This window comes from Rhizophagus irregularis, chromosome 31 (assembly GCF_026210795.1).
Source record: "Rhizophagus irregularis chromosome 31, complete sequence".
NCBI lineage: Eukaryota > Fungi > Glomeromycota > Glomeromycetes > Glomerales > Glomeraceae > Rhizophagus > Rhizophagus irregularis.
In genome coordinates this window covers 2,390,703-2,416,653 of record NC_089459.1, presented here as the reverse complement: position 1 = coordinate 2,416,653, position 25,951 = coordinate 2,390,703, and the positions used below count along the sequence as shown (strand labels likewise).

General features: G+C 24.1%; 4 protein-coding genes across 4 annotated transcripts; 1 reads left to right on the top strand and 3 right to left on the bottom strand.

Annotated features, from left to right (window-relative positions):
* Nucleotides 1–3,196: 3,196 nt before the first annotated feature.
* OCT59_022648 (uncharacterized protein) lies at nt 3,197–4,912 on the bottom strand. Its single transcript, XM_025310417.2, has one exon. It carries the CDS (start codon nt 4,790–4,792, stop codon nt 3,629–3,631), a length of 1,164 nt encoding a protein of 387 aa, XP_025182625.2. The 5' UTR covers nt 4,793–4,912; the 3' UTR covers nt 3,197–3,628.
* A 5,435-nt stretch (nt 4,913–10,347) lies between these two features.
* On the bottom strand, nt 10,348–12,328 carry OCT59_022647 (uncharacterized protein; the record flags this gene model as incomplete). The annotated part of the gene is made up of 2 exons (XM_066144911.1): nt 10,888–12,328; nt 10,348–10,352 (listed from the first exon to the last, which is right to left on the bottom strand). Exons 1-2 carry the CDS (start codon nt 12,185–12,187, stop codon nt 10,348–10,350), a joined length of 1,305 nt encoding a protein of 434 aa, XP_066006327.1. The 5' UTR covers nt 12,188–12,328.
* Nucleotides 12,329–20,466: 8,138 nt separating this feature from the next.
* Nucleotides 20,467–21,789, top strand: OCT59_022646 (uncharacterized protein; the record flags this gene model as incomplete). Its single annotated transcript, XM_025315515.2, has 1 exon — nt 20,467–21,789. One exon carries the CDS (start codon nt 20,467–20,469, stop codon nt 21,787–21,789), a length of 1,323 nt encoding a protein of 440 aa, XP_025182622.1.
* Nucleotides 21,790–25,156: 3,367 nt separating this feature from the next.
* OCT59_022645 (uncharacterized protein) lies at nt 25,157–25,951 on the bottom strand (the record flags this gene model as incomplete). The annotated part of the gene is made up of 1 exon (XM_025315514.2): nt 25,157–25,951. The coding sequence occupies one exon, from the start codon at nt 25,949–25,951 to the stop codon at nt 25,157–25,159; it is 795 nt and encodes a 264-aa protein (XP_025182621.1).

The following is a 25,951-nucleotide window of genomic DNA, read 5'->3' as shown; positions in this document are numbered from 1 at the left end:
CTTATCGGAATTAATTTTCGGACTTAAAAAATTGCATGAAAATTTCTTTATTAAATATCATTTGATTCTCCTGATTACCATAATATAATAATAACCGAGTTCCTAAATTTAAATTACTTTGTTTTACTCATTTTAGGAGATAACCATCATTTAAACAATCATCCGATAATGTTACATCCAACCATTTTGAATGAAATTATTTACTTTAAGCAATTTTTTCAATGAAAAATTTTTGATTGTTAAAATGAGAATACGTATTTGAACATGTTTTCTCTCGTTTTGATTTAATAATTATAATTATTAATGAATTTTTAATAAATAAAAATAATCTTGAAAGATTCTTGAAATAATAAATAAATATTTATTGGTTTGATTGAACTTTTAAGGAAATTTTTTATTCCGAAATTCCGTAATTCTTTGATAATCAGGTTATGTTTCAAGTTTTTTTTTTTTCTAAAAAGATATTTCTTTCCATAAAGAACGAATTCGTTTCTTTTTAAAGTAAAAGTTTTTTTTTTTTTAAAGAAAATAAAAAAAGGTCAGCGATAGTCATTGGCATTATTAAAGAATTATTAGGCTAAAACGTTTATGGAAGTTTATCAATGATTTATTTGGTTAGAATTTACTTCGGAAAAAAGAATTCTAAATGGCGGGAAAGAACAATTATAAACTTGTTGGTAATTGTTGTAATGTTATAATGTTAAGTGTAAATGTTGTTATGTAAACGCCCAATGTAAACACTTTTTAATGTCAAACTTTAAAAAAAAACTGCGGTAATAAAAAGAATTTATATATCTGATTAGCATTTATTCGTAAACTACGTAATTGCATGATACATCTCTTATTGTATTCGCAAATAGTAGTTGGTACGACGGATAGAAAAAAATGTTATACGCAGTAAATTATTGTTTCTGTTATTAACTAAGCTACGTATAGAATCGCGTTCGTTTAAATAATTATAAATTTTTTAGAAAGAAAAGTCATTGTTTAGATTAGTTATCATTCGATTATCACTTAATTAACATGTGTAAAATTCCTCTTTCTTTCATGAATGAAAAAAAAAGGACGAAACAATTCTTTTTTGTTTGTTTATGAATTGTTTCACGCCGAAACAAAAAAAAAAAATTACGCCTTTTTTTTTTTTTTTTAATATAATTTATTCAATTATAGGAATGATATAAAATAAAAAATATCGGATTGTTCTTTAATGAAAATGCTAAATTTAGAAGGGTAAAAAGTTTTCTTTTTTTATTTAATTTTTTTTTAAAAAAAATATATTTTTTTTTTATTAGAATGAATTCATTCTATATGGGGGTCACATGATCATAGATAATAATTTTTAATTAATAATTAATAATAGTAAAATGTAATAATGATCATTTTTTTTTGGGGTCAGGTATACCTACCCTAATTATTGATTAATAATTTGGTGAAACCTATAAATAATAATTACCAAGTAAAATAACGTTAGAATAATCCTTAAAAATTTATTTTCCGATTTCAACTAAAATAAAACTGATGATTTCTTTGGATTATCAATGATATCCTTTTTTTTTTTATTATTATTTCAAATTAAGAACAAAGGATATCATGGTACGAATCCCAAAAAGATGAAAATTTAGATTATTATAGATTATGGCTGTTTGGCTGTAAATGCTTATAGTGTTATTGTATGCCAAGACGAAAATTAGATTAAATAAAAATAAATATGGATCTACATTTTGTTTCAATGAAACCTTCCTAAAATAATTTCCTTTCTAATTCGAAGAAAAAAAAAAAAAAAAAAAAAAGTAAATATTATAAAGAAAAAAGATTTTATTAAATGAACTTTTTATAAAAAGACAATACATTTTTTTCTTAATATAAATAAATAAATAAATAAATATTCCTTAAAAGAAAAATCTTTTTTTTTTAACGGATTAATTCAAAAATTTGTTGAACCTCAAACTAACGAATTCATTTAAAAATTATGCGGTGAAAATTACGGGTCAAAAAGTATGCAAATGTAAGATTCCGGTAATTAAAAATATATAATAATTATTTTTTTCTTTTTAATAAAAAAAAAAAAAAAAATTGATAAGATTGTGTCACTTTTTTCTTTTTATGAATAATTATAATAATTATCAAAGGTGATGAATTATCATCTTAATCTATTTTTTTCTTTTTTTTTTTTTTATTAAATGGCGATTTTATCACTGCGCCCAATTTTTAGCCAAAAAAATAAATCGTTCGTAAATATTTTTAATTTTAATATAACCGTTTAAAAATGTTTATGAAATGCAAAAGTACGGAAAAGCCGTACATCCATCATTTTAATGTATAATTATTTTTAAGAATCTAATGAATAAAAAATATTCGTTAAAAATTTTTGCCAAGTATTGAAAATCGCCAAGTAAAATGACTTTTATTAAAATGTAAACAAGTTACTAAATTTGCATAAATCAAAAAAATAAAAATAACAATAAAAATTAAAATGAGAAATGAGAAATAAGAAGAAAAAACACAAAGAACGTATAAAAAAAAAAAACTAAAAAAAAAACTTTTTTTTACACCAAACGTTTCTTTTTGATTTTCTGACTTGTTTTTGACAAACAAAGGACAACTACCACAAACATAATCCATACCAATAAAGTCAATGAAATGAACAAAAAGTAAATTCGAAACCGAACTTCAAAAAGAAGTAAAATGATGATCATTGATACCAAAAGAGATAATTAATTTATCCATTAGGATATTTGCCTGTTTTTATATAAATAAAATAAAATAATTTATTTTCTATTTTAGTCCGCAGTATTATGAGATTATCAAGAGAGAGATAATGCGATGCTCTGTGAATTTCACAATTTTATCAAATGCAAGACAATTAATGCATAAATAGAATTTCGAGAAATTTGGAGAGATTTCAGCATAATAATCATTTAACTTAATTTAACAAAAATGGTGAAATTTCATTGATTTTTTTTTTCAATTTACGATTTTTTCCTCAATAAAACCGATATAACTTTAAATTAATCCTTTTTAAATGCGTATTTTAACTTATTATAAATTTTTAATAATAATAAACCAAATGCACATCCTATTGCAGGAAGTTAATGAGCGTGAGAAAAATTCATTATTTTACGCAGTATGTAAGTATGTAAGTAGGCACAAAAAAAAAAAATGCTTAACCCTTTTTTTTTAATTTATTGATTCGGATCTATACCGATGATATTTTTCATCATGAATTTTACAATGAGAAAATATAAAGAAGAAAAGAAGAAAAGGAAAAAAAAAGAAAAAAATGTTAAAGTAAGAATCAATTTCCATAATAAGAAGTAAGAGAGAAAATCTATGTAATTATATATTTACAATTTGTTTAAATTAAAAATCTTTTTATTATTTTCATTTAATAATGTATGTTTGCTCATTTAATGTATGTGTGTGGCTTATAAGATACCATGAGTGGGGAAAAGAAGATTAAAAAAAAAAAAAAAAAGAGAAAATAGGGATGATGATAGGGGGATGTATATAAAAAGTTACACAAGAATATTATTAAATTTTTTTTATTCTAAGCATATTTATAAGTATCTATTATTTTTTTTTTTTTTTTTTCAACGTTTCATTATATGATAACACAATCTTAAATTAATTAAATCCATTTTACTTGCATAAAAAATTCCCAGAGTTTACTTGCTTTATTAACATCTATTCTAAGAAGTTTCTGTGCATCACTCTTACGGAACGGAAGTGATTTTTGTACATACCTCCTTGCAGATGAAATTAATGTGTGTTTGGCTGTTAAATATTGAACAGGAGTAAGTCTTAAAGTTGAAGCTACGTGAGCTTCTTTTGAATGTAATGAATTATAATGAGGTAAATGCAAGATGGATAAAGGTTGTCCTTTCCAACTGATTTTTGGGTTTATACGTTGAAGTACAGTTAAATCAAGATTTAGTTGTTCAATATTTTTCATTAATTCATCAAATTGCATTGGTGGAGGTGGTGGTATACGAATTGGTTTAATTTCTCCTGCTACAACTATAGGAGTTAAGGTTGATTCTAAGAGACCACGATCTGCCATAACTCTAGCGAGACTGTTACCTTTACGTTTTCTTTCAGATATAATTGGTTTTGTTCGTTTCGTTTTTGTTTTAGTTTTAGTGATTTGTTTCTTTGATGAAGAACGTTGTGGTGATTGTGGTGGAGAACTTTCTGTACCTGATGAACTATCATTGAATGATGATAAAAAGGAACTACTAGATGAAATTGAGGATGTTGTTGATGAATCACTTCTTCTCAATAAAGCTTTTGGATCTTCTTTAAGTGTCGTGTAAACATCCACTTGAAGGGTGATCCCAGGAGATGATTTAGAAGGAGCTTTCTTTGGATAAGGATTCTTTCTAAATCTGTGCCTTTTTTCATCAGAGGTAATAATTTTATGAAAACTTGAATTATTTGTTATAGTTGATGTTGAAACGGTCTTTACAACGGTATTAGAAGTGATAGATTTTTCCGGTAAAGACTTTTCATTCTTCATTTCTGAACGTTTTATCATTTCCAGTAATTCCGGAGGAGCATCACAAAGTCTCATTCTATATTTATTTTTTGGTTTTGGTTTATTGGAAATAATCTCGACATGTTCAACTTCATTTATAATATTAGACAATGATGATGATGATGATGATGACGGTGATGATGATTCCGAATTTTTAAAAATATTTGAATCTGGAGATAAAGGTGGTGAAAGTGGTGGCGCAAATTTGGCGCCCTTAGTAGTAGTAATAGGAACTTGCATTAATAAATTTGAGGACATTCTTTCTTTTGATAAAAAATAAAAAATTATTATTTTTTTAGTGGGTTGTTTTATTTATTTTTTTTTTTTAGTAAAAAACGAAAAAAAAATTTTTTTTTTTTTTTTTAGGTTTTTTATGACAAGAAAGAATGGTACCTTTGCGCGTTGTTTATATATGATTGTATGAGGGAAATTTCGGAGTTATGATAATTTATATCCGATTAAATTAAAAAAGAAATAATCAATGTTTATTTTAAGAAATTACGAAATTTCTATTGTAATATGGATTATTACTTTAAAATTCAATATGCCAAGAAAAAAAAATTTTTTTTTTTAACTTTGTATATATGTAATACAATATATAATACAGTGTATATAGTATATTATTATTATTATAATAATATATGAATATATATAATATGTGTGTAATATATTATAATATTTATTGTAAATAAATTAAATTAATGCGGAAAATGACAAATTATTTTTTTTATATGAGTCAAGATTTTTTGTCTTTTTTTTTTTTTTTTTTTGCTTTCCGAATTCTCTTTAAAAAAAAAATCATTTCATCTGCTTTATTTATATTTGAACGCAATTATTATTTTTTTTTTTATATTTTATTTTAATTGTAATATAAATTGGATTATTAAAAAAAGATTTTTCTATTTAAAATAATAATAAAAAAATTTTTTTATATAAAATACCTAAAATTATTTAAATTATTTATATGTCTATAATAAAAATACATTAAGATCGCCATTCACATAACATACATGTGAATAATAAATTCGGTGTGAGAAGTTTGTGACATTTCGAAAAAAAAAAAAAAGTTCATTTTTGAAATATTTATATCTTTAAAAGGAATTCTATATTATAATATAAAAAAAAAATTTTTTTTTTTGAATTACACCGAGCTAAAAATCATTTAACTAGAAGATTCGTCAATGAATTGGTAAGATATGGAGATTTGATTCTCTACTGCGGAAATTTACGAATTATTTGTCAAATTCCCATTGACTCACAATGAAAAACCATGAAAAACCGGCAAATACCGTTTCGAATTAATAAGAAATTTATAATTTTTCCATAGAAACAAAAGTAGAAATGGCGTAAAAAGTTACCCTGCCCAATCTAACCGAATAAAAGCATTTTTTTTTGTTCTTTTCGAAAGAAAAAGGTCAAAGAGAACCAATTTTTTTTTTTTATAATAATTCCCAAAATAATTTAAAAAAAAATTTTAAAACATTCGAATAAAAAATTTGCCGTTTTGGTATGAGGATATACATTACGCAGTCGATTTTTTCAATGCGCTTTTTTTATTCCATAAATTCCAGTCAATGAAAATAGAATTTTTTTTTTTTTATTATTATAAACAATTACCAATTCGGAATTGGAAATAATAACATTTTTAACCTTTAGATAATGATATAATTAGCGCAGTCATTAACTGCGACATATAATCAATATAATACATATAATATATTTCCTTTGTTTATATTTATTATTGGAACTTATGACCAATTTTGTTTATTTTCGGCGCGTTAATTTCCCCAACAAAAATTTTGCCAGATCATCCCATTTTTTCATTTATTTTATTTTATTTTATTTATAAAATTATTTTTTTTTTTTTTTTACGATATGAAACTTTGTTACATTTTAAACTTGTTACAGCTTTACATTTTATTATTATTATTATTATTTTATTATTATTATTATTATTATTATCATTATCATTATTATTATTATTTATTAACAAAAGTTTCTTTAAAAGAACCAACCTAATTAGTGAAAGAAAAAAGATGATCAGACCCGCTCCTGTAATTGTTGCTAATCTTCATTACTTTATTTGCGAAAAGTATTCACATATAATTATCTTCTTTTTAAGTGAATTAAATACAAATTTTCGGAATAAACCGTGAACCGTGGGAACGGTAGTGTCCGTCTAATTATTTTTATTAACAAGAGAAACAAACCATCGTAGAGAATAAGTGAGTTCCTAAGGTGGCGTGACAAATTGATTTGTAAAACTTTGCGGATATATGTTTATCCTGATTAGGCAATTCATATCCCCGATTGTATCATAAACTTTATTGATCACGTGATCTTATGACGTGATTATTTGATGTATTTTCGGAGTTTTACAACGTAGATCTTTTTTTTTTTTTTTTTTTTTTTAACGTTATGCATAAAAATTATTTCGAAACCTTGGTTTACCTGAATTCTTCCCCTGATTATGTTCGTTATATTATTTATATTACTTACCAAATAAATTCATGAAAAAAAAAATAATGTCGCGTTCAATTTGCTAGAAAGAAAACTAATTACGGATTGTTTATAAATCTTTTGCATATGGAAACAACGCGTTGGACTGATTATAATACGGTATTAAATTTCATTCATTTAAATTCGTTGATATTTATATTAAATTAAGCAAGTCTCATGCATCTTAAATACCTTAAATCTTATTTTATTGACTAATTGTATTTCGGTAATCTTGATTGAATTTATGCAAGGACTTGTTTTTTAATTTAAATATTTATTTTCCTTTTGGCTGAATGTAGTAGAAATTGCATAAAAATTTCACGTTTTGTTATGAAAAAATATGTATTTATATATTGAAAATGACTTTGATAAACATTTATAAGTAAGAATGATAATTTTATATTTTTACACGTAAATATATGTAAATATGTAAAATAAGTAAAAAAATACGAAATACGTAAAATACATAAAATACGTAAAAATATGTAAAATACGAAATACGTAAAATACATAAAATATGTAAAATACGTAAAATACGTAAAATATGTAAAATACGTAAAATACGTAAAATACGAAATATGTAAAGATCCAAATAAATGATAAAAGAAAAAAAGAGAAAGAATTAATTGGTTCGAAATAAATGAATTTAGTTAATTGTAATTTTTTTTTATGCATTTTATTTATCACATTTCACATTCATGCACATCCTCCCAGTTAACCCATTTTATATAAGATAAATGTTCTTCTCAATGTACAAGTAGATAACAGAAGAAATGATTTGCATATTAAAATTTTTTTTTTTTTTCGAGAAAAAAATATTACCCGTTCAAGTAAATGAAACTTTCTAATTGGAATGTTGCATTATAAAAATCAATTAAGTAATGGCAATTAATTATTGTGAATGTGACGCAAAGAAAACAATTTATAGGTTAAACTTGCGTAAGTAATGCAAAAATTTTGAGATTAATTAATATCAAATCACGAATGTACCTTTTTATTTTAGTGAGACATTGATATGCATTACCGGTAATATGCCGGTCCCCGTTCGTTCAAACATATATGCAATATGACTTTTATTGTGATTTTTTTAAAAAAAGATTTACAAAAACTTTAAAAAAAAAAAGCATTTGTTTTCAGAGATAGTTTGATCATCTACTTACAGTATAAAGTAATTAAATTATTTTTTTTTTTTCTGTGGTGTATGAAAAAAAATAAAGGTTTAAAAATAGTGTTTGGTTGAGATCAACGAAATCCCGCAGGGTTCAAAAATGTACTGTAATGCAATAAATAAAATGAAGATCCAATGTCTGACATATGGAAATTACGGTAAACGTTCGCTTGATCCGGGTTTAATTTAATGCATTTCCTTTTTATACGCGTATTTCACATATTTCGTATATTTTCGCATATATATTTATTTTTACTTTTTGTTTACTTAAAGGCCAATGATTGTTGTGAAATATTTAGTTGTTTTGACCAATATTGTAATTAAATTAACATTTCCTAATAAGCCTTTCAAAAAAAAAAAAACATTTTTCTATTTTTAACAAAAAAAAAATAAAATAAAATAAAAACTTAAAAATCATGCAAAGTATCATTTGTCCAATTATATATATCAAATCGGGCGTAAAATAAATAAAAATAAACACAAACCTGGCCCAGAAGGATTTTTTATATTTCCAATTAACAATTATTAATAATATTTTTTTTTTGAGTTATATTAAATATCGATTATAAACCAATATTTTTTTGTTTCATAAAAAAAGTATATGCAAGATAAGTGTTCCACATTTTATAAATTTTACATATTATGTTTACTTGGAACAACACCACAAAAAAAAAAATATTATTATTATTATTACAATAAAAAACACTTTAAACCAAAAAAAGAAATTTAAGAAAAAATTTGACTTTGAAAATCTTAATTTTTTTATTATTATTATAAAGATGAAATGTTAAAATACTTTTTTTAGGGTTGATGTTTAAATTTCATTAATGCAAAATGCATGGCCGACATTATATAAATAAATAAAATAATTTAAAAAATGCTTCTTAAAATTAAAAAATGCGAGTTGAATGCAAAGACATTTATAAAAAAAGACAAATGTCCGAAAATGTGATAAATACATGTTTATAATTAGGTGAAATGATATAATAATCGGAGAATTTTATTTTATACCTTATATCATTGTACTTTTATGGAACCGAAGCCAATTGTCATGTGAACGACGCAGCTCGAATGATTATTATCTTTAAGGAAATATATCAAAGTGTATAACCATTCAAAACTTATTCTTATTTTTAATTAAGGTTAATAAATCTTTTTGAATTCGAAATTTTTGATGGTATCTATTGTAAGTTGTAACTATTGTAACTATGTAACTATTGTAACTATTGTATCTATATGATATCTATGGTATCTATCAGTTCAGTTAGGGGAACATTTATTGATCAGAACAAAATATTTTGCCAAGAGTAACATTAACAGTATTCGATCAGAACAATATTTTGCCAAGAGTAAAACTATCGATCAGGGATATGCTGCCAAGAGTAACGTTAAGAGTAACGTTAACAGTATCTATCGATCAGGGAAACATTTAACAATATTTACCGGGCTCTTTACCGGCTCTTTAAAGGAAAATAGCAATATTTGCCAAGCACTTTAAAGAAAAATAGCAATATTTACCAGTCTCTTTAAAGAAACAAATATTTACCGGCTCTTTAAAGGAAAATAGCAATATTTATCAGGCTCTTTAAAGAAACAAATATTTACTGGCTCTTTAAAGGAAAACAGCAATATTTATCAGGCTCTTTAAAGGAAGATAGCAAAAGAAACAATATTTACAAGGCTCTTTAACAATATTTACAAGGTTCTTTAACAATATTTGCAAGGCTCTTTAACAATATTTACAAGGTTCTTTAACAATATTTACAAAGGCTCTTTATCAATATTTACAAGGTTCTTTAACAATATTTACAAGTCTCTTTAAAGGAAAATAGCAATATTTAGAAACGCTCGCTTAGCAATACTCGCTTCTTTAACTTCTTTAAGAGAAATTATAATAATTATTTTTTTTTTAAAAAAAAAAATTACTTTATTATTTTTTTGAAAAAATTGAGATTCCATAGAATAACCATTTTGTTTGTTTTGTTGTTGTTTTTGTTTTTTTTTGACAAAGTAAATTACTATCTTTTTAACGAAAAAAAAAAAGAAATAAATTACTTAATCTTAATCATACTATTATTAAAATCGAAGTTTAGCGTATTGATGAAAGTTTTCGAAATTAAATCGTTAAGGCGAATTTTTTTTCTAATCAATCTATTTTAATAGTCGTGTTAATTATATTAATTTAAAATATTTATACGCATATGTTTGCCCACGAATTACAATTAGTTACGCGATTACAGCCGTTGAAATTTCGTTCGTATTTACAAAAGTTATTGAAAACATAAAAATGCATTTGGGTAAGGAAAAAAAAAGGGGAAAATAAACGTTTAAAATTGTGTAAAACGTTTACGTTTGTAACAGAAAAAAAAAAAAAGATCTATTCACAAAATAAAATTTATAAAAAAAAAATGATCAAGAAAGAAAAAAAAAGAAAGAAAATCTAAAATTTATGCAATAAAAAAAAATTATTTACAAATAATATAATGAAATTCAGTTTCTTTGAAAAAAAAAAACAATAATAATAAATGGGAACGACTCATTGTATTTATAAGCATATTTATAAAATTTTTTGTTTGAGATTTTGCCAATAATTATCAATCCATAATAAATAAAGATGTTCTATAACAATGATATCATTGTCACCTTTAAATCCATTTGACTTGACGAAAGAATTCCCAAAGCTTACTTGCTTTATTTACATCGATGCGCAAAAGTTTCTGTGCATCACTTTTCTTGAATGGTAAGGCCCTTTGGACATATCTTCTAGCAGCAGAAACAAGTGTATGCTTTCCAGTTAAATATTGTACTGGAGTAAGGCGTAATATTGAAACTACTTTTGCTTCAATCTCATGTAGTTCACTATAATGAGGTAAATGAGCGATATTAAGAGGTTGTCCTTTCCAAGTGATATCTGGAGTATAATTATCCAAGATACTGTGATCTATATTCAATTCTTTGATGACACTTAATAATTCATCATGTCGCATTGGTGGTGGGGGAGGTATTCTAACCGATTTGATGTCAGTTGAAGTGATATCAGTATTAAAAATCGATTCCAAAAGTCCTCTATCTGTCATTACCCTGGCCAAACTATTTCCCTTTCTCTTTCGTTCAGGTTTGATGACACCAGAACGTTTCACTCTAGCTTCTTTGTGATGACGTCTTCTTCCCGATGATTTCTCCTTAATCTTTAAGGAAACGTTTGACTTCCTATCTGATTCATTGTTGGATTCAACCAAAGAAATGGGTGAGAATTGTGGAACGGATGTTGTTGATGACATTTGGTTTTTAGAAAATTGACGGGAATCTACTGAATCAGTAGGTGACGTAGCGGCAGAAGTGTCATTGCTGCGTAAGATTGCAGCAGGATCTTTCATAACTGGAGTATAAACATCTACCTTAAGATTAATTCCTGGAGCATCTTTAGATGGTGCTCTCATTGGATAAGGATTTTTACGACATCTTCGTTTTCTACCAGCATAAACCCTACGATCAATTTCCTTACCAAATTCAGGTGTTGTAGATGATGATGATGATGATGATAAATTTTCATATTCATCACATGAATTATCCAACATAAAATCTATGCTCATCCTAGATAACTTTTTGGTTTCAGTTTGTAAAATTTCGGTAACTTCTTCTTTATTATCATCATTAATATCGTTGTTTATCATCGAATGTTGCCTCCAACTTTCAATCGTTTTCATGTGATCAACATAATAATTTTGTTTCACGTGATTTGAATGGGATATCGCTCTAGAAGAATTGTAGGGATAAGGGCCATAATTCAAGTTTGGTGTCGAAGGATGAACCACATTGGACTTGTGTAAAGTTTCCTTGGAGTTGTTGTAAGGATAAGGTTCGTTACCTTTCATTGTTGGCCAGATGCTGTCAGACTTTGGTGGTGAAGGTGGAGGAGAGACTGGAGCAGGCGAATATCTTTGTTCTCCAGTATAAATGGTATAGTGTCTCATCTGAGGATACATTGTGTAGACTTTATATATTTTGTTTTATTTATTTTTTTTTTTAACAGGTTATAAAACGAAAAAAAAAAAGAGAATGAATAATGGATTATGGATTATAGACTGTATGTATGCTATTAAACGACAAAAACTATTTGTTAACGAGGAATAAAAAAAAAAAAAAGTTTCTCTTAAAGAAAGAAAGAAAGAAGGTATTTTATATTTATTGTTATTTTATTTTATATATATATATATATATATATATATATGTTTTTTTTTCTTTTTTTTTTTTTTTAGAGAGAACGATATTTATAAGATAATATTTTAACAACCGAGTGTTGAACTTTTGAGACTTTTTTAAAGGCTAAAGGAAAAAAAAAAATCACGAGTATCTAGTGAGATTAAAAAAATGACGAAATGTCAAAAAAAATTAATTCATTAAATTTAATGAATTAAATTTTTTTTTTTTTTTTTTAGAGAGATTGATATTTTTTTTTTGAGGAACAATCCTTATTTATATTTGCAACGAGTTCTGTTTTGTATAAAATTTAGTGTCACACTTGATTAGAGAGTTTTAGTTTTGATCCGACTAGCCAATTTGGGAGCATCACGGAGTTTTATTATTATTTATCAGTAATTTAAAAATTTTTAGTCGTATGTTTAATTTTAAAACCTTGATCGCTTTTTTATACTAATATATGCATGAAAATGGTAAATTTGCCGGTATGTATTATATTCCTTTTTTATTGTGTATTTATAATTTGTCTGAAATATAATAAGCATATAGTAATAAAAAAGCTTCAAGTTAAAAAATATTTAAAATATTTTTAAATATTTTTAATATTTTTTTTTTTCTTCTTATTTATAATTATAATAATATATATTTTATATAAATAATGTACTTTATATATACATATAAATTATAAATTTGAAATATGTAATAATATAAAAAAAAAAAAGGCTCATACGAACGGCTAAACTGTTGGGCCAAGTTTATATAGACAATGGAAAATTCTAAATCATTTACAAATGGGTGAACTTACAGTAATTCATAAAGAAGCTGGAGAAGGCCCTGCCCGAATTGTTTTTTTTGACTGTAACAACAACATATTCGGGGATGTACTACTGTGATAAATTTAGGTTTATAATATATACTGGTCATTTAAAAAAAAAAAAAAAAAATTTTTTTTTGTTTGTAAAATTTATATTCTAAAGGAAAAAACTAATGTAAATACAAATTAAATTATTTTAAATTTATTGTTGTATCTTTTAAAGAAATTTTTTTTTTTTTTTTTTTTTTAAGCATTTTTATTGTATTTTATTTTTATTTTTATTTTATTTTTTTTTGAATTTTTATAAAATAATAAAATAAAAAAATAAAATAAAAATAAAATAAAAAAAGTAAAATAAAATAATAATAATAATAATAATAATAATAATAATAATAATAATAGTAATAATAATAAAAAAAAAAAAATATGTAATAAAACGGTTTTGGTCATTCTCATCTGAAACCGCATCAATTTTTTTTTTCTCCGAGTTTTAAAATATTTTCATGTACGTAATAAAAAAAATTTCTTTCCTACCGTAGATGCAAGTGTAAGAGTAAAATGATGTAAAAGAAAATTTTTTTTAGTCGTACAAATTTATCGTTGAAATTCCACATAAAAAATAATCAGCCACTGCGTCATTAACATAAACACAAAGTAGCAAATATAACAAGGAAGAAAAGGATTTTTTCCAAATTCAATTGATCAAATTATTACTTATAAAGAAATAAGGCGTTATCAGACCATGTAATGTAAGAGACTTAAAAAATTACGAAATAACAATTATAATCTTTTTATTTACGCCGATTAACCTTGTAAGGATTTTTTGCCCCAAGAAATCAAAGAAATTCATATATTCCAAAACATCTGTCTCATAAAAAAAATTTGTCAAACCATATTGAAAATCAAAAGAGATACTTTATTTGTTTTTATTTATTTTTTTTTCCCAAGCGTATTTTTTTAAGCCTACTTAAATAATGATGAATGGGGAAAAGTTGTTAATGCAGTGTAATGCGTTTATTATATATAATTGTCTCTCTTTAGAATAGATTTTTATCATACAATGTGGGTGATTAATTAATAATTTTGCCATGTGAGTAATATGAATACGTGAATAAAAAGTAATAACATTCCTATGTATTAAAAATTGAAATTTTCTTACATTTCGGTTTTTTCCGGTTTTTTTTCTCCTTTTAGTACTTTTATTACATATAATTTCTTAATTATCACTTTTTTTTCTTTGTCATGACTCTCATGACTCAATTGACTCATGATTAAACAAAAATGCCAAGTAATTTCTATATAAAAAAGCCACATTTAACCATAAAATCGATCATGCCATCATAAGGCTTTTCAATAATCAGTACAAAATTCTAAATCCAGATTTTAAATTAAATTCCTAATCGAACTATCGAAGGTTATACATTTTTAAATTCTTTCTTACCATTCTCTTATGGGTAAAATATTTACGCGTTTTAACTATAAATGTATATAATTTCATATGTCTTAACATAAATATAAGATCTAAATGACGTATTGACTTTTATCTGTCCCGGAAATTTTAAACAAAAATTTTCCTATAACAGTAAATTTCAATCTTTTCCTTTCACTAATTCATAACCGGTAAATTTCTGTAAAAATTTTTTAAAAAAAAAGTAAAAAAAGGATTTTCAGGATTTTCCGATTGTTTAAATAAAGTGGTAAAAAAAAAAAAAAGAGTATGTATAGTAAAAGAACAAAAGGAATTAAAATATAATAATAAATTATGGCGTGATATTTATTCTACCAGAAAAAACTAATTGTCTGTGCATATAAATCAAAACTTTATAATTTATTTATGTTACAAAAGATCACATGGGATTGTTTAAATTTAATATCATCCCACTTCATTTCATCCATTAAAAGTAAAGATCCCATAAATTTTTGGACGAGGTCCACCAAAGATATTATGGAAACAAAAAAAAAATATATATATTTATATTGTGTAACAGGTTATAATATACAAATAATAAATTTTTCGGGAGTTAATTACTTGTTATTTTTTTTTTTCGTTTATAAAAAAAAAGTTTCAATTCTTTTTACGACAAACATTCGGAACATTTTATACAATATCTTCTTAAAAAAGACTTTGTCCGACCTTATTATTAAATCGAATACGCAGATGTCCGTAAAAGATTCCGCGGAATTCTCCTCTTCGCTTTTGAAACTACGGAAAATTGCGGTATATCTAGTACTTTTATATTCTGTAGACCGACGATCTTATGCATCATATCAATATTTGATTTTGCGGGATTAACCGAAGCAAGTACTTCTTTTTAAAGAAATTTAATAATAAACAATCCACAAAATTAAGTATTTGATTTGCAAAATGAACTTGTTTAGATATATGAGATATTTATAATCATCCAGATAATAATAAATTGTCACCAATGTGTTCATAATTTGTTGGAAATAAAGAAAACAAATAATTAAAAAGATTACTAAAAATATTTGAGTTATCAAAAAGGTTCGTCGACATTCCTGGTGATGATAGTAAAAAAAGTATTATGAACAAATAAAGCAAAAAATTGTCCGATATATTTTTCCGAGCCATATTGGTTAAAAAATTTTGCAGGTCTAATGTTATACAAAACCATATAAAAATGCACAAATTACCTATATATTTCCAAATTTAGAATTTTTTTAAATTATTATAAACATTATTGACGGGTAATTCTAAGCAATTTTTTTATTTTTTAATAAAAAGTTCGTGGTTAAATCAAGTTGGATTAGATGTATCATGTATCTTTTGGACCGGATAAATCATCTTATAACCTTATTATAATTTGAGAAAATGGTAATATATTATATATTATATATATATATACAAGGTAATATTATATATATATATTATATATATATAGTACAATACTTACAATACTTTGGGGATGATCTAAATATTATCAGGCTTTCTACCGAATACGCTAATGCTAATTTGTTTACTATTATAAATTCTAATTTTATTCGTCGTACCTGGTAAATTAATACTTGTATGTTGTTTCACAATCATTTACAACATCAGATGTTGTAATATGAGCGTTTTCTTTAACGTTCTCTAATTGAAATTGATAAATTTGACAGATTAATTTAGTTGACCAATTAATAGTTAGGTCTAGATCATCAGATGTTGTTAAAAACACTTGTGTTTTTTTTTTAAGGGAAGCAATTCAATTACGCCAATGATCATCATGAATTTAAAAAAAAAAAAATTTAAAAAACACCCCTTTTTAAATTCCTAATAAGTTTTTCCGAAGCCGCACTTTTATTGATATTACAAATCCAATAAAAAATACATATTATATGTGAATGATCTTTTTTAAATGACTAATTTATTTATCTTATTTTATTTTATTTAAATTTTATTTTATTATTTTATTATTTTATATTTATTTTATTTTATTTTTAACTCCGATTTACTCCGGTAATCTCTGGGTTTTTTTTTCCTATTTTAGATTTATGTTACATGTAAGTCATCTTTAATTATAGTTAATTAACTTTTTTTTTCATAAACCCCGGTTAAAAGCACCTATAATCGTGGAGACATGGGCGTTTTTTTTTGTAACCTGTATCAAACTTTTTCCTTTATATGTAGACATTTCACAACTTAATTTTTTAACACTTTAAACATTTTAGATCAAATCTATTCAGGGGTGTGATATATATAATTTTTACATTGAGTTAGACATTTAAGCGTGTAACACGTCAGATAAGAAGATGTGTAAACTTAAAATCATTTCAAACAAAAAAATATGGACCATGTGTAAAAATTATGATAGTGTGAATGAATGAAGATATTAAAAATTATTTTAACACAATTTTTTTTTTTTTCTAAAACTTTATTATTGGTACTGTACAACAAATAAAATTTATACTACGTTATTCAAGTTAATAATTATCAGATAGATCTCTTGGTCATTCAAAATGACCGATTTTTCATGTGTATATGTATGCCGGCTGAAACTATATAAAGTATCTATATATATATATATATATATATACATATATATACATACATACATGTATACATTACATAACATACATAGTATATATATATATTATATTTTCAAATTGAATTCATCAGAATTCATCAGATAACAAAAAAATTTTTTTTAAATAAATATATATTTGGAATACAAGTAAGTTCGTTCTTTACTTCTAAAGAAGAATTGAGAAGATTCTTAAATAAACACCTGATCAAACCCAAAGATTTTTATTACATTTTCTAGCTCGTAAGTGCTTTAGTGCTTTAGTGCAGTAGTGCAATAAAAAACTATATTTATATATATCACTCCACAATAATTCTTTTGTGTGTCGATCAAGCAAAAAAATAAATAAAGTCAATGAATCTTTAATAATAAATTATATATAGAGAAATTAAATTTTACAATGATCTATTGTGATCATTGATTTTATGGTTAAGAATAAACTAATAAACTGCAAGTTTACAAATAAAAGGAACGCGAAATTATGTTTGAACTCTTTTTAAATTTTAAAAAGAAACCTTTTTTGAATTTTTTTTGATTGAAAAATTTGATATTAAAATGAATGAGTAAATAATAGAAATAACGAACGCGTTATTAAATAAGTTACGATAATAAACGCCATTTTGTCAGTTTATCGGAAATTTCCGTTAAAAAATCTAAAACTGATTGTTTTTTTTTTTTAAACTCAATCATATATTATTGGGGTTTTGAAATATAATAATAACTTTAATTTTTGCAGAATAGTCATACGTTGTAAAAAAATGAACAATATTAAAAAAAACGAAAAACGAAACTCGTGTGTGATACGGCTTTTATATGTACACTTTATTTGAACCGGTTTTACAATAAAGAATAAAAGATTACTAATTGTTGAATGATATCTATACCTGATTTGTTTAATATTTTCTTTTTGTTTAATCCAAAGGGCGTTTTTGATGTTCTCATCACATGTAAACTTGGTTTACAAGTTGTGTAATTTACACACGGTAGTAAATGTACGTGTAAAAAAAAAATCATTTTATTAATAGAAAAAAAAAAAGAGATTTTTGAAGATAATGATTGAATATTTTTGTGACAAACAAAAATTTATTAAATATATTATATATATATAAAAAATCTATCGGGAAATATTTGTAATATTTTTCTAAATTAAGTATAAATTAGGCACTATTAAAATCACATGTTTTATTTCTTTGATGATTAGTTGGTACCCGCGTGACTTTTATTGACAGAAGTGACCGGCAAAGTCGGGGGATTTCCAGCTCACGTGTTATTTTATTTATTTATTTATTTATTTATTATACTTTAAAAAAAGATTTCTAAAAATTTGATCATAACACTGTTTTTGAAGTAATATGTCATTATATTATTTATCCTTGCTGCACAGGAAACTACCAAACAAAAATTATTATTTTTTTTTCCTAAATTTGATAAATTTGATCCAATCAATTTAATCAATTTCAAACAAAGCCTTTCACAATGAACGATTTATTTATATATATATATATATATATATGTATGTATAATTTTTTTTTAAAAAAAAAATTCAAAAGATCTATTTTTCGAAGATACTGTATATATACAATTAATAACATTATTTACATTAAATGGTAAACAAGCATGAATTTATTTGTCAGGGATTAAAATAATCACTCTTTTTTTCTTGCATAAATATAATCTATCTATCTATATATACATATATATATATAGTATTATGTATATAAATAAAGTTATGTATTTATTACTCAGATCATAATATGTCGCTTGAAACAAACACTCTAACTATTTCAATATAACAAAGGAAAAATTCCTTAAATTAATATTTAATATTGTCTTTTTTTTTTAAAAAAAAAAAGGAGAGGAACGAGGTAAAAAAATTTATGAATTATAAAAATAAAAATTTATTATTATTATATAATCATTTATAATTTGAATTGATTATCATCCTCTTTCGATGTTGGTAAGTAAATATAAGTAAACTAAAGGAAAAATCGTAAAAATATCATATTATTATTATTTTGTTTAATAAAAATATTTATTCTTTTTTTACTATTCATAGTTAAACATGCAGAAAACAAATTATAAATCGTGGAAGGGGCGAAAAGAACAATTGATATTTTTGAATTAAACAAATTTATCGTTTCGCGTAATAATATTAACAATGTTAACGAATAATTTTAAAAATGATTAGTGATCCTATTTACCATTGCTACAGTTCATGTGACTCGAGTTATCCAATCAATGATGATCTTCCTTAAACTTTAATAATTTTGTATTACGCAAACACGTTTATTTATACCATTCACAAGGGAAAAAAAAAAAGTTATTTATAATTTAAAAAAGTTGAATTTTTTTATCAACGTGAATTTGATGTAAAATTTTTTAATTGGTCCGTTAAAAAATTATTTTATTTTCATAAAATAAAAAAAAGTTCCGAAAGTAGTAATAAATTTTATAATGTCATAAAATTATACATTCAGTAATATAAAAATGACGAAAGTTAATGTACAAATATTTATTCATTTTAAAATTCGATTAAAATTAAAAAAATATTCAACATTCAAAAAAAAAAGGGATAAGGAGAGAATGAAAATCAATAAATTAAATAAAATAAAAAATAAGTAAATAAATAAATAAAAATGTAGAGTAACTTACGATGTCATGATCGGGAGTGATTCGCATTTCTTTATTTCAATAAAGAGTAAAAAATAAAATACTTCACATTGTTACCCTTTTACCGTTTATGACTACCGTATTGATAAACATACATCTTATAATTGAATTCGTCATTTCAAATCTCCGAATAATAAAGAAATCAGTACCTTAAAATGAATTATCGCGTGCAAAAAAAAAATTTTTTTTTTTTTATTCATATGCAGGGACAATATAAATACGACATATCTTCATTTGTTTTTTTTATGATCGGCTGAAAAAAAAAAAAAATCTTATTTGAACTTTTTTTTCTTTTTTTTTAAAAAAAAATAAAAAAAGAAAGAAAGAACTATCTCTTTTTTTGAATTTTCGTCAACGAGCCTTTTTAAAAAAAAAGTCCTTGAATAAAATTAAAGTAATATACCTATATATCGTTTCGTTACAGTATATATCGTTATATATATATTTATTTATTACACACAAGATATTATATATATATATATATATATTTTTACTTCTTTTCGTTTTGATTTATATATTTATTGTATTTATTGTATTTATTAGTATTTATTTGAAAGTAATGCACTCGCAATACAATAAATTTTATAACTACGATAACTATAATAATTATAATTATGATAATTATAATTATAATTATAATTATAGTAGTAGTTTATTGTCGCAAACACCTTCTCCGCCTATATCAACACCAACTTCACCAAATGATGATTTCGTAATAAAACGAAGGAACAATTTTGAAGATTCTTTATCTTTAAATAATTCATCTTTTAATTTTTTGCATCAAACACCTAAACCGATATCCCAAATTTATTCCCCGACAAATAATAATTATTCAAATTTTAATCATAATTCACAACCGGATTATTTTAATCAAAGTTCACGTCTATCAATTAAAATGTTATTATCTGAACCTACTCAAGATTTAACTTGCTCAGAAAGTAATCAATATAATAATAATATACCATTTGAAAGATCTTCATCAATTCATAAAATGACGATGGCTGTGCCTCAATGTGTGGGAGGCACAAATGGTGATATACATGCAAAAATTTCCACAATTTCCACATGCTTGATCAATGATGGAACAACATTAACACCAGAAAAAACAACAATGCAAACTACGGCCAAATCAAACGCATCAGAGATTGAACCTAATTTTGATAATAAAGTTCATATTGTAGGACCAACCCTTTGTTCCCGCGTAAAACAGTATCAAAAAATTGCACCAAACTTAAAAATTGATATGGAATCATCTGATGATTCGTCTTCCCCAATGAAGATAAATTATTTATTAAATTCACCAATTAATTCACCTATTAATTCTAATTTTCCAATGAATTCACACACTAATTTTTCAAAAGTACAAAAGACTAGTATTTCTAAAATTCGAAGTTATGATAAACCATTTTCTGAAAGAAAGAGAAAAAGTAATAGTTTGGCTAGAGTTATGCAAGACCGTGGATTATTAAAGTCCACATTAAATGTTACTTCGACAACATTTACTGAAACGAAATCAGTTCTTTTCCCAAATCCACCTACAATGGAAATCAACGAACTCAAAAAAAACATCAAAGATTTAAATATTGAAACTACTTGTTTAGATAATGCTAATATAAATATAAAATGGAAGGGTCAACCACTTAACATTTCTCATTTAACTCATTATCCTCTCTTACATCCAAAAGAAGCTCACGTGACTTCCATCTTACGTTTAACTCCTGTACAATATTTAACATCAAAATATATTTTAATTTCTTCAGCGAGAAGATATATTAAAAAGAATTTACCATTTCGTAAGAGTGATGCACAAAAATTATTAAGAATTGATGTAAATAAAGCAAGTAAGCTTTGGGAATTTTTTCAACAAATTAAATGGATCTAGAAACATCTTTTAAGAAGATGTATCGTGTTTACTAAAAATTAAATTCATTATTTATTATATATGCAATGTTAGTTCATTATGCAGATAGGTAATTTAATAATAGGATGTATTGTCTTTCTGGTTTCATTTGTTGTTTTTATAGATTCAGAACCAATTAATTTTTTTATTTTATTATTCTTATATTTTTTTTTTATTATTTATCCGTATGCCTTTTATTTATTTATTTATTTATTTATTTTATTTAAATAAATAATCAAAAGATGTAATTGGTGTTTTGGTAATATGTTTATGTAAAAAAAAAAATCATGGATGACGTAATAGCCTATTATAGAAACATTATAACAATTTATAAGATACTTTATATATACTATTTCAAATTATATTAAAAATTTTTAAACAAAGTAAGTTTTTTTAGAAAAAAAAGTTTTTTTTTTCTTTATTTAAAAAAATTATGCTCAAATAATTACATATAATTCGTCCATTCTTTCAGCGGTTATGGATAAATAAGGACATCAACTCAAATACGCGTACTTATTCTTTTGGTAATTTTATAACTAGTATTTAAGCGGGCTTAAATCCTTGAAACATAAAAAGTTTTATATTTTAAAAAGTTTTATATTTTTATTATATATATATATATATATATATATTATTATTATTATTATTATTCAATAAGTTTTTTTTTTTGTATATGAAATAAACACGGTAATAATTTACCATTTTTTTACGAGTCAATTAATATTCAAATTATTATATGAATTTTTATTTTTATTTTATAAAATAAACTTTTTTTTTTTTTTATATAACTGGAAGAATTTGTGCTCGGAATTACCTGCTTCTTCCCGATCATCTGCAGTGTACGTAAATCAACTCGAGCACAATATTAAATAAAATATATGCAAGAGACTTTTTCCATTTTATGTCACAAACAAATCATTTACTCGGAATAACCGATAAGAATAAGCATAAATAATATTTATAATAATGTATTATTACTAATTATAATTCCGGTTTACTTCATACTGGTTGAACTCATGACATCAAATTTAAAACTATTTCAAGTAATACAATTAAAAATATGAAATTAATAAATTAATAATTTCAAAAAACTTTTTTCAGCTCTTCAATGGCTGATAAATATAAATAAAATGTTATATATCTATATATATATATATATATATACGGTATATATATAGCGTAATGCTAAAAAAAAAAATAAATAAATAAATAATTAAAATAAAAGAAATATATAAATTCTAAATAACATAAAATAAACATATTATAACATATTGTACAATAACATGTAAAAGAATATTGTGTCATGTATAATTATGCATACGATAAATTCAAGTATATTTTAAAATAGTGTCTTATTTTACTTATATTATATACTTTATTTATTTTTTTTTTTGCATATCATTTATATCATTTATATCATTTTAAATATAATATAATATAATCGGAGGAAAATTTTTAATTTAAGGTCTTTTTTTTGTCTTGACCAAGAACACGTGTTATTCTGCCTCGTGACTGGTTGATCATGCTAAAAAATTTCAGTGTGAGCGTAAAATTATGCAAACTTCGAAAACCTCTACAAAATTTCCTTTTTGAAACTGCATAAATCATTTACCTTCAAATTTTGCGTACTTATGACGATCATTCTCTTCCTTAAGGAATTTGTTTTGATTTTCGAAATGCGTTAGCATAATAGTATTATATTAGTCAATAAACCATTTATTCTCTTTTTAATTTTAACGTGCATAAACTTTCAATGAATGGGAATTATTTTAAATTATATTTAATTGGATTTTTATAATTTATTAATTACATCATTTTACATCATTTTATTGATTTCATTGTATTTATGCCAAACCAAACTAAACATGACGTGAAATTACTCCATTAGAACAAATAATAAAATCCACGTGACTTATCTAGAATTATTTTGTGTCACATTATCAATTTTTGTGCAATTCTTGATTTGATTGAATTGTTGCAACTTTTTTATAACTTGCAGATTACACTACTTAATCTCTTTTTGACAAGAATTGACAAAAAAAATTAAACGTTTTGTTTTGTTTTGTTCTTGTACGAATCGTAAAAAAAAAAATATACATATACATATTTTTCCACTTTCTATAACTTGCAGTAAAAGCTTTTATTGGTGAAATAAAGTTAAGGGATTGATGGAGCAATCTTTCTTTTTTTCGATGATCATTTACGTATTAAATTTTTCCGTTAGATCAACATGAATTATTCTGGTATGAAACTAAACCGATCAAACGGGGGCAATAATTAAATAGGGAACTTTTCTACTTCGCCCTAGTCCGGAACTATCCGAAAATTTTTAATTTTGTAAAACCAAATTAAGAGAACCTAATTAAAGATATATATAACTTTTTTTTTGATATTGAAGTTTATGTTAGACTATCTTTTTCTGCGCAACAATAAAAAGTTTTAAACGAGATCTTTGAAAACGATTGGATCATTCATGCATCCTATAATAGATTTGTCATATAAATTTGTATTATTTTTAAATATCGGTCCTTTAATATCCGAATAATTATTATAAAATGGCATTCCGTCGGATTACCCCTGGTTAGGATTATCATTACATTTGAACATATTTTTTTCAAGAGTTACAAGTATTAAAAGCCACAATTTTGGCTAAATTTGGTACTTTGACTTAAATGAATGGAGATAAATGTTTACCCCTTTTATTTGTAATAAAATGATTTTATTAAAAAAAAAAGCCAATTTTACGGTTGAAATAACGTAACATACATACTTTTTTCGACATAAAAAAAAAAATTCTCTCATTTATAAAAGAGATTAAGAATATTATCTTAATAAATAATAAATTTAAATACATTCCTATAATAAAAATAAACAAACAAAATCACGAAGAAAAAAATATATTTTTTAAAAACCGAAATTATTTTTTTTTTAACAAATGAAATTAGAATGACGTATTATGATAATCATGTGATTGATGATGTAAGGTGGAAGTCGAGTGATTTGTGATGACGTTGATGACGTTAAAATAAGAACCGATGCGGTAAACGCTAATCGAGATAACTTAATATATATTTATACAACATTCCTGCATGAATGCTATACAAATATTAGTCTTAATATCCTAAGTCTAATTTAGTTTTTTTTTTTTTGTCATACTTATATATTATTATCTTATATAATAATTATATCCTTAATTTTCTTCTAAGTCTTAATTGTCTTATACCCTATGGAATAATTAATGAAATAGGTATTAACGAAATGTTCAAATATTTAAAATATTAATAATCAATTATACCAAATAAAGGTTTTTGATATATATATATATATATATATAATATATATATGAAAATTAAATAAATCTATGATCATCGAATTCGGGCATATTATTATTTGCCATTTCAAGTTGAAATAGGGGAAATGATCTGTCATCATGCAAAAATGTAGTAATTGGTAAGCCAACCATATTAACAAAATTGAAGAAGTTATGTTCAAGATTAAACCCGGTGTTGGAAGGTGGAATGATAGTTTGATCACTTTCATTCAAAACATGAGGATCGACATTAGAAATTTCAGGAGTTTCTAAAGTACCCTCAATTTGTTCATTAAATGCGTTTTTTTGTTGTTCAACACCTGAATCATTTGAAAGATTTTTTTCATATTCCGAATATACAAAAGTAAAAGTTTTTGGGGTATTATCGGTTGTTTCCCCATTATCTTGAAGCATTACAGAACTGGCAGCGTTCTTTCCTTGATGAACATAAAACAAATGTTTAGATCTATACAAGGTTTTAGTTTTTTCAGCAAGATCTCTATAATGTTGTTTAACTTCAGCATCTTCAAGCTTCCACTTATTTGATGCAATTGTTGAAATTTTACTCCAACATAAAGTAATCTTATTTTTCTTGATCTCAGCACTGACAACTTTTCTATAAATGATGAATGCATTAAGAGTTCTCAAGCTTACAGTATATTTGGAAGGAAAAAATTTTTCAAGTTTAACATTGGGAGGAAATGGTAAATTTAATGTAATCTCAGGATCTTTACGTTTTGATGATGATTTCCTTTTACCATTTTGTTTTGATGACTTCTTTTTAGTATTGGTATTACGAACATTTCGTTTTGGTTCTTGAATTGAATTCGTCAT

What these genes read in the sequence shown, in the direction of transcription:
- OCT59_022648 (XM_025310417.2), bottom strand. Translation starts at nt 4,792, where the DNA reads ATGTCCTCAAATTTATTAATGCAAGTTCCTATTACTACTACTAAGGGC.